The 13,223-nt window shown below is 45.7% G+C and overlaps 1 protein-coding gene across 3 annotated transcripts in view; it reads right to left on the bottom strand.

Moving 5' to 3' along the window:
* The window catches only part of LOC102566452 (macrophage mannose receptor 1), a 119,920-nt gene that overhangs the window by 76,036 nt on the left and 30,661 nt on the right, over positions 1-13,223 (bottom strand). For all 3 annotated transcript variants that reach the window (XM_014601565.3, XM_014601563.3, XM_019497889.2), the window contains exons 7-8: positions 11,671-11,853; positions 118-275 (exon numbers count right to left, since the gene is read on the bottom strand). In XM_014601565.3, the coding sequence (XP_014457051.1) occupies positions 118-275; positions 11,671-11,853 (341 nt within the window). The remainder of the gene's footprint in view (positions 1-117; positions 276-11,670; positions 11,854-13,223) is intronic.

The following is a 13,223-nucleotide window of genomic DNA, read 5'->3' as shown; positions in this document are numbered from 1 at the left end:
ACAAACTTTGGATGAGCAAAAATTACTTCATACAGTAATATTCCCAACTCCCATTCTCCTGAGCAAAAAAGGTATAAAAAAGTTAATGTGAGAAAACTGTGACAGCTATAACTTTACCTTCCCTTTCATGACAACACAATCTTCTTGCCTATTGTTTGCATGGGTTGGTTCTCCACGCAACCATTTAGTGTACGTCACAGGACTGCCATCACTCCATTCAAAATACATTTGAACCTTATTGTCATTCAGTCCAATCCACAGCTCATCCTTTGGCTCTAAAACATAAAAAAAAATAAAGCAAGTTTGCCAACAATCATTTTAACAGTATGAACTCTCATCTCCTTTCTAGATTTTAGATATTATGGTCAGGGGGGGTTAAAAAAAAGACACAGGAAGTTGTTTCTGTGATTGATAAACAATGGTGGCTGTTCCTCACATGCCCACTCTTATTATCAGGAAAGGCTATCCCTTTTAAATGGTCAAGACAATCTAACCACAATAACTGGATCTCAGAATCAGATTCTGTGAATTGCTGTGGCCTAAAAAAAAAGCCATTCAGAAATTTTTAATTAATAGCTTCTGGGCCCTTTTTTTCAAAAGGATATATTCTAGGGCTGTGTGGCGATTATACTCTAGAGCTGTGTATACTCTAGCTTCGAGTGGTGATTCGATTAGGAAGAGATTCGGCCTGATTCGGTGGCTGAATCTCTGAATCCAAACTGAATCAGGGGACCAATTAAAAGGTCCAAATCAATTCAAAGCTCTCCGAATCTTCAGAAAAGATTCAGAGAGTTTTGACGATTTGGACAGTCCCCGGTGGCTACAGGAGGGAGCAGCAGCTGGATTCAGAGCTGGTAAGTAATGGGCAGGGCAGGAGGGCTGGGAGGGGGACCCCTTCAGGGCCCCATCCCCTCCTTGCTCCCACAGCCCCCCTGACTCCTGCCTGCTCCCCCAGCCCCACCCATGGCTGCCCTGACCACCCCAGTTCCTGGCCCTTTAAAGAAAAGCCCCAGTGCTGACCGGGTGCTGCTGGGGGGGGGGACAATCTCTGCTGCCCCCTACTGCCCCATTCTGCCCCCCTACTCCTCCAACCCCCCCATGGCTGCCCCACCCACCGCAGCTCCGGCCCTTTAAGAAAAAAAACAACAGATGAAAGCCCCGGAACTTGCCACTCCTGCAACAGCTTTGGGGCTCTGGGGGGCTCGTGCAGAGCCCCCAACATGGCATCGGGCAGTGGGGGACTGTGGGGATTGCCCCCCACCCGTAGCAATGGTGAGTGCAGGGTTTTTCTTGGGTTTTTTTTCTTAAAGGGCCAGAGCCACAGTGGGCGGGTCAGCCATGGGCGGGGGCTGGGAGGGGTCAGCATGGGGGCAGTAGGGGTCGTCCCCATCCTGACAGCATCCGCTGAGTCGGGGCTTTTTTTGTTCCAAGTGCCAGAAGCTGGGGCAGGCAGGGCAGCCATTGCCAGGCTGGCGGGGATAGCCTGGTTGATTCAGAGATTCAGCTGAATCTTCAAATCAGATTTGGCCAAACTGATTCAGGAAAGTGATTTGACTCGCCAAATCAAATCACCTTCCCCCAAATCGGCCAAATCTGAATCCGAAGTGAATGCTAGCCGCTTTGCACAGGCCTAATATACTCTCCTTCTCTTCTGCTGCTAACCTTCAATACAAAATATGAGAGATAAGAACCTAGAGTCTTTATTGTGAACAAGTTAAAACAATCAAGTCTATGGATGAGTTTTATGATTTCACATTCAAGCTGGCTTTTAGGGTTTATTTGTTTATGGACAGCTACTCTGATATCAGTGACAGAAGGTCCAGGGAGGTTAAAGAAAATTTAAAGAGAAAAAAGAAGGTATTACATCTGTATGTTTCACCATCAATGTAATATACTGCACTTTATCCTCAGAAAGATAATACAGATAAACGAACATCTTTGAAACTGCATTTTTTTTTCTGTTGGTTGGTTTGTTCTTAAAATTTTCTGCTCCAGCATGTCATCATAATGACTTTGATATCTAGTTGCATTGCCAAAGTATTTCCCAAACATCAAAGATTATATATTTTGTTTTGTGTATCCACAGGGACACCCATCAGTGTCACAGGATATTCTCCAGTAATACTGATTTTTAAGACTTTGTTCAGCATAATTTGTCATTTATCATAATTACTGAGAAATATATTTAAATGCTATAGTTACAGGGGTAGCAAGGTAAAATTGTAATCTGAAGTAAGCATAGGCCCCTGGAGAAACAATAATGTGATAGATATTTAAACAGCCACTGTATTACAGTACATCCTTGCTGCTAAGAACTGCCATGGACCTTGTGTGGTCTTTCACCAAACCTACACTCAAGGCAGCAGGTGTTTCCTCTGGCTTGGAACACTAAAAATGGGATACAACTGCCAAGATGTACATAGAGTCCTTCCTTCAGGATGCATTCCAGGCAGAACATAAACAGCTGTTGTAATACGTTCATTGTAAGTATCCTTTGCTAGTGATAGAAATATTGCTTTCTACCAATAATTTTCCATTGTTTTTGACCTTATATTCCACTAAACAATAGGCAACATTCACATGTTTTCCCTTATACTATTTACTCTCTCTTTGTCTTATCACAGGACACAATAGTGTTCTCTTTTTTTTCTCCCAATATCCACTTACACTGTCAGCCTCTAAAGGTTCAAGGTCACCATATCCAAACTCCCAAAATTATACAATCTTCAAAACCAATGACCACAATCAACATGAAAAAAATTAGCAAAGGCCTTAAGAGTATCAACAGACAATATGTTTTCTTCAAAACATATTGCTGATGCATAATTCCACAAGCATGGATTGCTTATCTTCATACATGCTAATTTAATACTCCATAAAATTCAGCGCATACAGCTGTCCAAGAATATTACTACATAGCATTGTAAAAAGCTACAAAAAGCACAAAGATAGTGCAATGGACAAACAATAATTTTAGATCCAATTATATACTAGCATCAGTTAGAACAGAGAGAGGATTACAGTGCCATGCATGTGACAGGCCTGGCTTACTTGGGGACCATCTGTCTCTATACATTATCCAAGAATACTTTACTCTATGAAGAAAACATGGGTAAACCAAGAATGACTCTTTCAAGAGTCAGAGATCTTCAACAGAAGTCATTAGGCTGTGGAACAATCTACTATGAATGACTGAGGTATGAACCAGTCTATCAGCCTTTAAAGCAGAATACATGTTACATCTCTTTGAAAAGAGTGAATGCACTGGTTGGCGGTGGCAGTGATCTCTCACAGTCAAGGATAATCACTCCCATGGGTCAAGTAAAGGGTTGTAAATGAGTCCATTGATCACTACGACCACCAATCTTAGAGCCACAGGCTCTCTGGCAAATGCCACAGCTTGTAGTTAAAGGGAGGGTCAGACCATGGATTTCTTGGTCTTGTTTACTTTACTTCTGTTGCTGTTGTTTTTCTGCCTCCATGGCGAGATGGTTTTCCACAAAAAAAAAAAAAAAGATGTGCCTTTTCTCACAGGGCATCATCATGTAGCCTTGTCCCAGGTTGGTTCTTCCCAATTTTGTCGTGTCAATACCACATTTCTTAATGTTTGCCTTGAGGGTATACTTGAAGTATTTCTGCTGCCCCTGCATGTCCTTTGTCCTTTGCTGAGTTGGGAGTATAGCAGTTGTTTTGGTAAATGTACATTTGGCATGTGCACACAGTGCCTTGTCTACTGCAGCTGATGTTGAATAATCAATGCTTCCATACTGGTGGTGTTCACATCGGTGAGGACACTGGCATTTGTGCAATGATCCTCCCACTTTATGCCAAGAATCTTTTGGAGGTAGCACAGGTGATAGTGTTCCAGGCTTTTCAGGTGGTCCCTGTCGGTCACTCGAGCTTCACAGCCACAGGGAAGAGTTGGGATTACCACAGCCTTATATAGTAGAAGTTTTTTTTCCAAGACCTGATGTTGTGATTGCTAAACATGTGATAATACAGTCTTCCAAAGTCAGAGCTGGTACATCAGATCCTAGACTGGATCTCCTCGTTGATGTTGGCCTTCTTTGAGAGGTGGCTGTTGAGGTATGCAAACTGTTCAACATTCTCCATCTTCTGTCCGTCAATAAAGATTTGCCAGGGGAGTTGATTGGCCTGGAGCAGGCTGGTGAAGCACCTTTATTTTTTCAATGTAAAGGGTCAGTCCCAGACACTGGTATGACTGACAGAAGCATTTAAGGGTTGTTTGTAGGTCCTCCTTTGCATGTGCAACAACAACACAATTTTCAGCATACTGAAGATCCACAATGCCAAAATAAGTTTCATTTTAGCACAGAGATGGGAGAGATTGAAAAGGTTCCTATTCATACTGTACTCGATGCCAATGCCATGGGTCAGATGGTCACAGATGAGCATATTGATGACTGCAAGAAAGATGGAAAACATAACTGGTGCAATCACACAGCCCTGCTTGACGACAGTTCAAATGGCAAAAAGCTCCATAGCAGAGCCACTGCACAGGATGGGGACAGTCATCTGGTCATGAAGGAGTCTTAGGATGGTGATAAATTTATGTGGGAAGCCAAACTTTGATAAGATCTTCCATAGACCTTCACATTTAACAGAGTCAAAGGCTTTGGTCAAATCAATAAAGGCCATAAACAGTTCCTGGTGTTGTTCTCAGCACTTTTCCTGCATCTGCCAGGCCACAAAAATCATGCCCATGGTGCCTTTCAATGGCCAGAAGCCACATTGAGACTCAGGAAGGATTTCCTTGGCAAGAAGGAGCAGCTGGTTCAGCAGAATTTGAGTGAGGATCTTCCCAGCAATGGAGAGGAGGGTGATACCTCAATAGTTTCCACAGCCAGTCTTATCTGCCTTTTTAAAAATGTTGACAATATTAAAGTTTAAAATATCTTGGCATTCCTTAGGTGAGTAGGAATTTCCTCAGTGTTCCAGATTTTGAGAAACAGTGTATAGAGCTTTTTTGTCATAGTTTCCCCACTAACTTTGAAGACCTCAGCTGGTATGCCATCAGGACCAAATGCCTTGTTGCTCTTCATCTGTCTTATCACCTGGTGGACTTCCTTAGAGGTAAGTGGACTGGCAAGTGCTTCCCTTACTGGATGCTATGAGATGGATTTGATGGTTTCATCAGTCACCATCGATTCTTGGTTCAGGAGCTTTTGGCAGTGCTCTTTCCAGAGATTTTTGATGGACTTGTCTTTGAGGAGAATACCGCCATCTGCAGCGTATACTGCCATCTAATCTGGGTGAGTTCACAAGGTCCATACAAGGCCTTGATTGCACTGAAATGCTTCACGTGTCTTGATTGTCCACAAAATATTCGGTTGTTTTGCCTTCTCTTCCCACCATTTGTATTTGATTTCTTGAATCTTCCTTTGGGCTTCAGCTTTAAGCCATCAAAGTGTTCCCTGGCTTCTGACTGGACATAAAATAGTTTTGTCACTCACAGAAAGCTTTTCTCTTCCAAATGAGAAGGGTTTTGATCTCAGCATTGTTTATGTCGAACCAGTCCTGATGGCATCAGGTGATGAATGGTCTCCTTCAGAGTTTGTCAATCTTTCTCAACACTAGTGTTATCATTTTCAAACCTAAGACTGGCAAGTTTCTTAATAACATAAGTTTGCAGGGCTTCATAGTATCTAGGAGTCTGAAGGTATTTGATGTTGTACTATCTTCATACTGATTTGGACTGCTCTTGGTGTTTCAGTGCAACCCTAATGGACATGATTCATTTCACTAAGTGATGATCAGTCCAGCAGCCATTAGCTTCTCTCATAATACATGTGATAGGAATATATTTTAGATCAGATGCTCTTACTATGGCTTGGTTGAGTAGGTGCCATTGTTTTGAGTGGGGGTGTTGCCATGTTGTTTTGTAGCTATCACATTGTTTGAAGACAGTATTAGTAATGAAAAGGTCATGCTTCACACATCTACTCAGTAAGACGATGCCATTGGGATTGGCTTTGCCCACTCCTCCCTTCCCAGTGGTACCCCTCCACATGTTGAAGTCCCTGCTAACTCTCACATTGAAATCTCCAAGAAGCATGATCTCATCCTTTTTCAGGGTGAAGGTCAGAATTTCATCAAGGTCAGCATAAAACTGTTTGTCCCAGGGGTGCTGGGGTTACAGGAGAACCCCAGGCCAAAATAGAAGAAAGCCCCAACTTACCTTCTGCAGGGGCCGAAAGGAGTGGGGAAATGCGCACGGAGAAACCGCCCACGCGGTTCGTCAGCCACGCTCATATCCAGCTGGGGCCAGGTGACGTCAGCTGGAGACGCCACCCAGCGGAAACAAAAGGCAGCCCCAAGGGCGCAGGAGAAGGCTGACGAGCGGAAGCTCCATGGGGAAGCCCATGGCCCGAAAGGCACAGCCACTGAGTTGGGCAGCCCGGGATGATGGGGGCGGAGCCAGTGGAGGCACCAGCAGAGAAGCCAGCAGCGGAGCCAGCAGAGAAGATGGTGGAGGCACCAGCAGAGAAGCCAGCAGTGGAGCCAGTGGAGGCACCGGCAGAGAAGCTGGCAGCGGAGCTGACCACCAAGCCAGCCAAGAAGCCAACAGAGAAGCTGGCAGAAGAGCCAGCAGGGAAGCTGATGAAGGGAGCAGCGGTGAGTGGGGAGAGCAGAGGAGGAGATGAGTGCCAGGGAAGCCGGAGCAACCAAGGGGAAGCCCGGAGAAGAGGTAATGAGGGCGGGGCCAACAGGAACCCCAACTGGGATAGCCGTGGGGTGAGCGGCAGAAGACCCCAAGCGGGGCCGGTTAACCGAGTAAGGGAGCCAGCAGACAGGCCCACAGCATCCCCAAAAAGAGTCAGCCGGGACCCATAGGACCTTGGTCGACTGGGATGCCATCCCTGGAGTAGGGTCGAGCCTAGGGGAGAGAGAGGAGCCCCGAGTGGGCAAGCAACTGGGTCTGGGGCACTGAGGCACTGGAAAAACACAGGGCCTGTAGACTGAGCGGCTCTCTATATTCCTTTGTGGTCTTCTGGCCTGCCAGTCACATCTCTCTGGCAGTCATGGTGGTGGGGATCGCACGTTGAGTCACAGTGTGGTTGGAATAGGGAGCTAGGGACATGGGATAGACGAATCTAGGACCAAAGGCCTCAGAGCCTTCACGCCTGAGCCGCAGCCCAGGGACACTGGGGCCCGTGGCTGAAGAGCCACGGGAGGCCAGGGTAGAGACCAAGAGGAACCAGGGACGCCAAAGAGCCAGAAGACCCACGACCAAAGGTGGCGAGTGGCTGGGGTGTAGGGGAGGTCGGAACCCCCTGAGCGCCTGCCGGGAGGCATGACAGCCCAGGAAGCTGCCTCAAAGGGGAACCCCTCCACTAGGTTCCATTCAAAGTTGTGGCAGGCATGTTAAGGGGACCCCGGACATCAGCCGGGGTAGCCTTTGGGGTCCACTCGCAGGCCTGGGACAGACAAGATTGATAGTCCAGGCTAAGGCTGCAAGAGAATGCCTGACAGAGCAGAGGTGGGCACACTGTTCTTTCTGTTCTTCTTCAGGATCAAGTGTTGGAGTATATGCACTGATGATGGTAGGAGGTGAATTGGGCAGTTGGAGGCAGCGAGTCATGAGGCGCTCAATTAATGCCAACAGGGAATTTGGTCATTTGGCAGACAATCTGGTTCTTAACAGCAAACCCAAAACTGTATTCACCCATTGTTTGCAAGTTTCCCTTTCCAGAAGAACATATAGTCACCCCCTCCTCCCTCAGTTGGCCTTCGACTGTACATCTGGTCTCACTGAGAGCAGCAATATCAATGTTGTATCATGAGAGTTCTCAGGGGACAATAACTGTTCTATGCATAGGTCTGTCACTATTTGGGTCATCTAATAGGGCTTGTACATTCCAGGATGCACTCTAATGTCTATGAAATCTATGTCTATGACATTTTTGTGTTTTGATTATCATCTGAATGATTCCCTTGGAAGTACCTATCCAGTTGAGTAAGATAAGGTGGGACAGCTTATGTTTGGAGCACCTTTTTTAGTCTCTTCCCTGTGCATGGTGAGCAGAGGGATCCTAAAAAGAACTGCTTAGTCAAGATCACAGCTGCCATATCACCCTATTGACCTATTCCAAGGGTGAAGTGACCAACATGTGACCGTGTCCTGCCTGCAGATCCATGACTAGGGACTCCTGGCAATCATTTTATCCCCATCACCACTCATCCATCACCACAGGACTTCATAGGCTAGGGACAGATATTTTAAAAGCCAGAGCCTGAATCAATTCAATCTTTGTAGGTTAATCTACCCTGCAGAGCTTGAACTGATTTGCAAGTGGATAGACATTTACTTTTGAATCAAGAAATGCAGGCACATACCTGCAGTGGCACTGGCTAGAAGCCAGGGGGTGCTAGAGTGAGCCCTCCCTTCCCTTCCACCATAGATGACTAGTAGGGGGCACACAGGGGTGCATGTGCCCCCAATGATGGGGCTGGTGCCCCCCTGACAACCGACACTGATGCTGTCGGTAGGGTTGGTGCCCCCCCTGACAGGGCTGTTGCCATCGGTAGCTTCTGTGGGTGTCCCCTCCAGATTCAGCAGGCACCAGTCATTCATGCCTTCCACAGTGCTGAGCTGAGGGGGGGTCTGGCCAGCCCCCATCAAGATGCTCTGATTAGAGAGGGGTTTAAACCCCCACTCTGCTTGCACAGTCTCCAAGTGGAGTGTGCCTGGAGAAGGGAGGGGGAAGTAGCCCACACCAGGATTTTCCTGGCTCATTGCTCAGAACCCATCCCCTGGCTAGCACTCCAAGGCAAGGTGGGGTGGGGGGTGGGGGAGGACTGCATGCATCTGTTGATACTGAGCTTTTCAGTGTCACTCTCCTTGCTTCTTCATACCATCTGCAGCAAACTGACAGGCAAGGCAGCCAGCAGGGAGCTGATAACACAAAGGTTATGAGCCCATCAAGAAAACAAAGGCCTCTCTTTCATTAGTTCAAGCTCTTCTTAAACAGTGTTTTCCCAGAAATGAAAGGAGGGACATTACCAGCTGACCTGTTGATTAGTTCCAAAAAGCCCTAAAAGGGCACCGTTCTGTCTGCCTTTATCCCAGGGAAATTGAAGACGCACACAGACACCTGTGGGGCGGGGAGGGGAAACCCTGCTTGAGAGGCAAGGGGAGGTGGGATAGGGATGGGGGCAAGCCAGGCAGATTCAGCTGTGCCTGCAGTCCCCCACCCCACTTCTCAGCCAGCCAGAGCAGTAATATGCCCTGGCTAGGGAGGAGAGGGGTAGGGCCAGCCCTGCTCTCTGAAGCAGACAGTCCAGCCCGGGGCTGAAAAGTATGGTGGGATGCTGGGGGACTCTGTTTTAACTTAAACCAGGAAGGGGTCTGGGACAGAAGTTCCATAAACCAGTTTGACCCAAATCAGTTCAGTTAAGTCTGACACTACATTCAACCAGGTTTACCTTAAACCAGTTTCAGTCATCAGTTAGGTTTATGTGTAACTTCTGTCCCTAGCCATAGAATTTGTGGGTATTTGTGATGGGTTATTGTGGTAGAAGTTGGATCCAGTGAGAGAATGCTGCATGTGACTTGTTTTACATAAGGAGGCCGTTGCACATCAGCAACCACATGGATGTTGGCAGAGAAACCTGTGTCCATTGGCAAGGAGATCCAAGAAAACTGCAGTTATTCTTCCACTACAGCCTTCATCCATCTTCTCAGCCTTTGAGAAGTATGCCTTCTTGATGCTCCTGCTCCACCACTGAGGCCTTTGTTATGTTGTGGTGGACTGCCCTTTGTCTGATACCTCACCTTTAACCTTACTGCCATGGGTTACCCTACCAGAAATACAAGACTCCCAATGGTACTGCTCTCAGGGTCATCAGAAGCATTGTTAATCCACTGGTAACAGGTCACACACAGGCACACGCACACACACAAACACATGCACACACCTACATACACGCACACATGCGTGCATGCATGCACACTTAAGAAAAATCCCACCTTCGCACAAATTTCCCCACCATGAATTAACTAAAAATAACCTTTTAAAGACATCTGTATTAACTGCCTAGATCAGCTCTACTTTCATCACAGTAGGCAAGTATCATGCATAAGCAGGCTGATCAGATAGCCCTTCTAAAGGTAAGGAAGCTGAGACAGAAAGAAAGATATTAAATAGTATGCCCAAAGATGCAAATCACAGCTTTGGTAACAGAACCCAGACCTTTCAATCTTGTGCTTTACTAAGACACTCTGCTTCTTCTTCCCTACTCCAGTAGCCTGAGTTACAACACAACAAAACAAGACAAAATATTAGTAAAACTCCTCTCAGCCTTAACAAAGATGAAAGCTATTTGAATTATTTCTGGGATGAAGAAAGAAGGGAAAGAAGGATTATGGAATAAGAACTAGGTCTGATTTATTTTTAGAAGGAGACAATATAAGCAACTGATAACATTGTCTAAAAATACAATTTGGGGGCCTTATATGCCTTGTTCCTCCTCAAAATTCTGACATTTTTACTTAAATATCTTTTTTTCCTTTTCCATTTTGTACAAGGCAGCCTTCTGAAACATATTTTTTCCTTTTCATTTCAAGTACAACAGTGGTTGTCAACCAGTAGTACGTGTACCCCTAGGGATACTTAAAAAGGTTCTGGGAGTACAGAGGGGCTCCTGCCACTGCACGTGCCCCAGCTGAGGTTTGGGGGTCACATGCACCCCCAATCCATACATGGGGTGGACACAGCTGCTGCTGCACACTGAGCTTTGTTCACCACTGCAGCTGCCTTGGGAGTGGTGCGATGTCACATGCCTGCCACCGCTGGGCTGCATTGCACCTCTCTCTGCCTGCCCAGCAGTGGGACACACGTGGCATTGCACCACTCCCAGGGCAGGTGCAGCAGCACACAAAGCCCAGCACGCAGCGGCAGCCGCCTCTGCCCCATGTACAGATTGGGGGGGGCATGTACTCCCTGGGCCTCTGCCAGGATATGCACAGAGGTGGGAGTGCCCTTGTGCCCCTGGATGAGCCTCCCAGGTTCTGACTGTCCCACAACCTGGCCCAGCTAGAGCCCCATTCACCCCTGCCCCTGTCTGTGCCCCACTCCCTCCCTCACCACAGAGGCCTCGATCTGACAGCCACACCCCTCGCCCCTGTGGCCCTTTCCCCTCCCCCACAGACTTACCTGCTGGGGTAGCACATGTACACTCAGCCCCCAAAATAATTTTAATATAAAGGGGTACATGAGCTGAAACTGAGACAGAAGCAGCACACTTGTTAAAAAACCTTGAAAACCCCTGAAGTAGAAGCTCCAGCATGATAAACATTACACTTCAAGTAATACCAGAACAAATCTGGAATCACCTAATTGACCTTAGTTGAGTTACTCTAAATTTATATCTGTGCAAGTGTATGAGAGCAGGATCTGACACTATGTTAGGCAAATATAAAAAGGTCTGACCTGTGTTCTTTGACAACAAGAAATATACATGCATGAACAATTCCACCACACTACTGGTTTTGCCACCCCCATTTTAAAGATGGGGAATCTCTCTGATATAAAAGTAGTTTGTTTCTAGCAGCTGAAGCTTAAGTTCATCCAACGTATTTGGTGTATGATATCCAAACACATTTTTTTTTCTATGTAAACATGCATGCAGCTCTGCGCAAATACTCACGGTACCCAAGTTGAGAAACAATAAAGCTGTACTCTTCAACATTATGGATACTCGCCAAATCTCCATCCTCCTTCCTACAAAAAGTTAGGGCATCTTTCCATATTTTGAGGTCTTTGTGAATTAGGTAACAGTGACCCGCATATGACATCCATTGAGTAGGACACATAATAGGCATATCAGTCTCTGAAAGAAAAACAATAGTTAAAAGTTTCAGAAAGAAAGAAAAGTTTATTTTCATTTGTTGAGCACATCTGTCTGATATTTTGTGCTGCATTTGTGGTAAAAAAAAAAAAAAATGAGATGGAGAACAAATGAGACTAAAACATTTTTTTAAATATGAACATAAATAAAACAACTATATCCCAAAACACCACATTGATGAGATTACAGAGTAAGTGGTCAAAGCTAAGGAAATGCCATAATTAAAGAAGTCTGCACACCTTTAATTCAGCATCTTTTTGTATGTATTAGGATATAGTCTTTAATAAACCAGCTCTTTAAGTTAATTTCTCCCATACATTTCTCACTTTTCAACAATCAAATCAGAATTTCTCTTTATCTTCTATATTGCTAGACCCATCCTGAGGGGCTGGATCTCAAAAACTGTATGCATGTTGTGGCGGTCAAGTGGTAGGCCGAGGCTATGGCCAGTAGCCCGAAACGGCAGGCGGGTACTTTTACCGATGGAGCAGGATTAGGCACGGATGCGTATTGGTAACAAATTGATTGTTTACTTACGCCACTGATGTATGGGTGCAGGCAGAGTTGACTGGCTTAATTGCAGTTACAAACGTAGAAAAGATACTCTCAAAGACATGAGAGAAATGAGATGAGACAAGAAGAAATCTCCGTAATCGGCTTACTGCGGTACCGGGGTCGGGGGGTAAGTCAGGAGGGTCGTGTGACGGGGAGTCGCTGGTGGATGATCAGTCCACCAAGTTCACTCCGAGATGTGCGCAGAGTTCTCCGACTTGGGCGAAAACTGCTTTAACTTTTATATGACTAACAAGCCAATCGCTAGTCACCAAATATGAATAATTATAACCAGCCAATGGTGGTGTGCGTATTTGCATAAAGTTGGCGGGAACTTTTACTGCACCGGGGTTTTCTACTGTAGCGGAAAATTCCACTGTGGCGGGAAATTCCACTGTGTTATAGGTATCAAATCAAGGAAGCATTCCACTGTGACATGGGCACTCAACTACTGGGTTCTGACACATGTGAGTAAATTCACTCCTGCACTTAAATATGTTATATGAGCCCCATACGTCAGCTTAGAAGAGATAAGTTGGTCTCTTGCAACAAGGGAAAAAACAAAGAATTAAATTATTCCTTTAGGAATTCTTTATAAAGAATCCACTAAGAAAATTGGACACCAAAAGCAAATAACATGTTTTAAATGGTTTCTAAACTCATTAAATGAAACAGCACTAGAGAACTGTCAATCCTCCTGTTCAGTAAACTCCATAATACAATTGAGTTTTAGGGAGGCTATCCATCAAAAAGTCTTAATAAACAGAATGTAAATATTTAGAAAACCAGTTATGATTTTG

The sequence above is a fragment of the Alligator mississippiensis genome, chromosome 5 (genome assembly GCF_030867095.1).
Source record: "Alligator mississippiensis isolate rAllMis1 chromosome 5, rAllMis1, whole genome shotgun sequence".
NCBI classification, from domain to species: Eukaryota; Metazoa; Chordata; order Crocodylia; family Alligatoridae; genus Alligator; species Alligator mississippiensis.
This window is presented reverse-complemented; position numbering and strand designations above follow the sequence as displayed.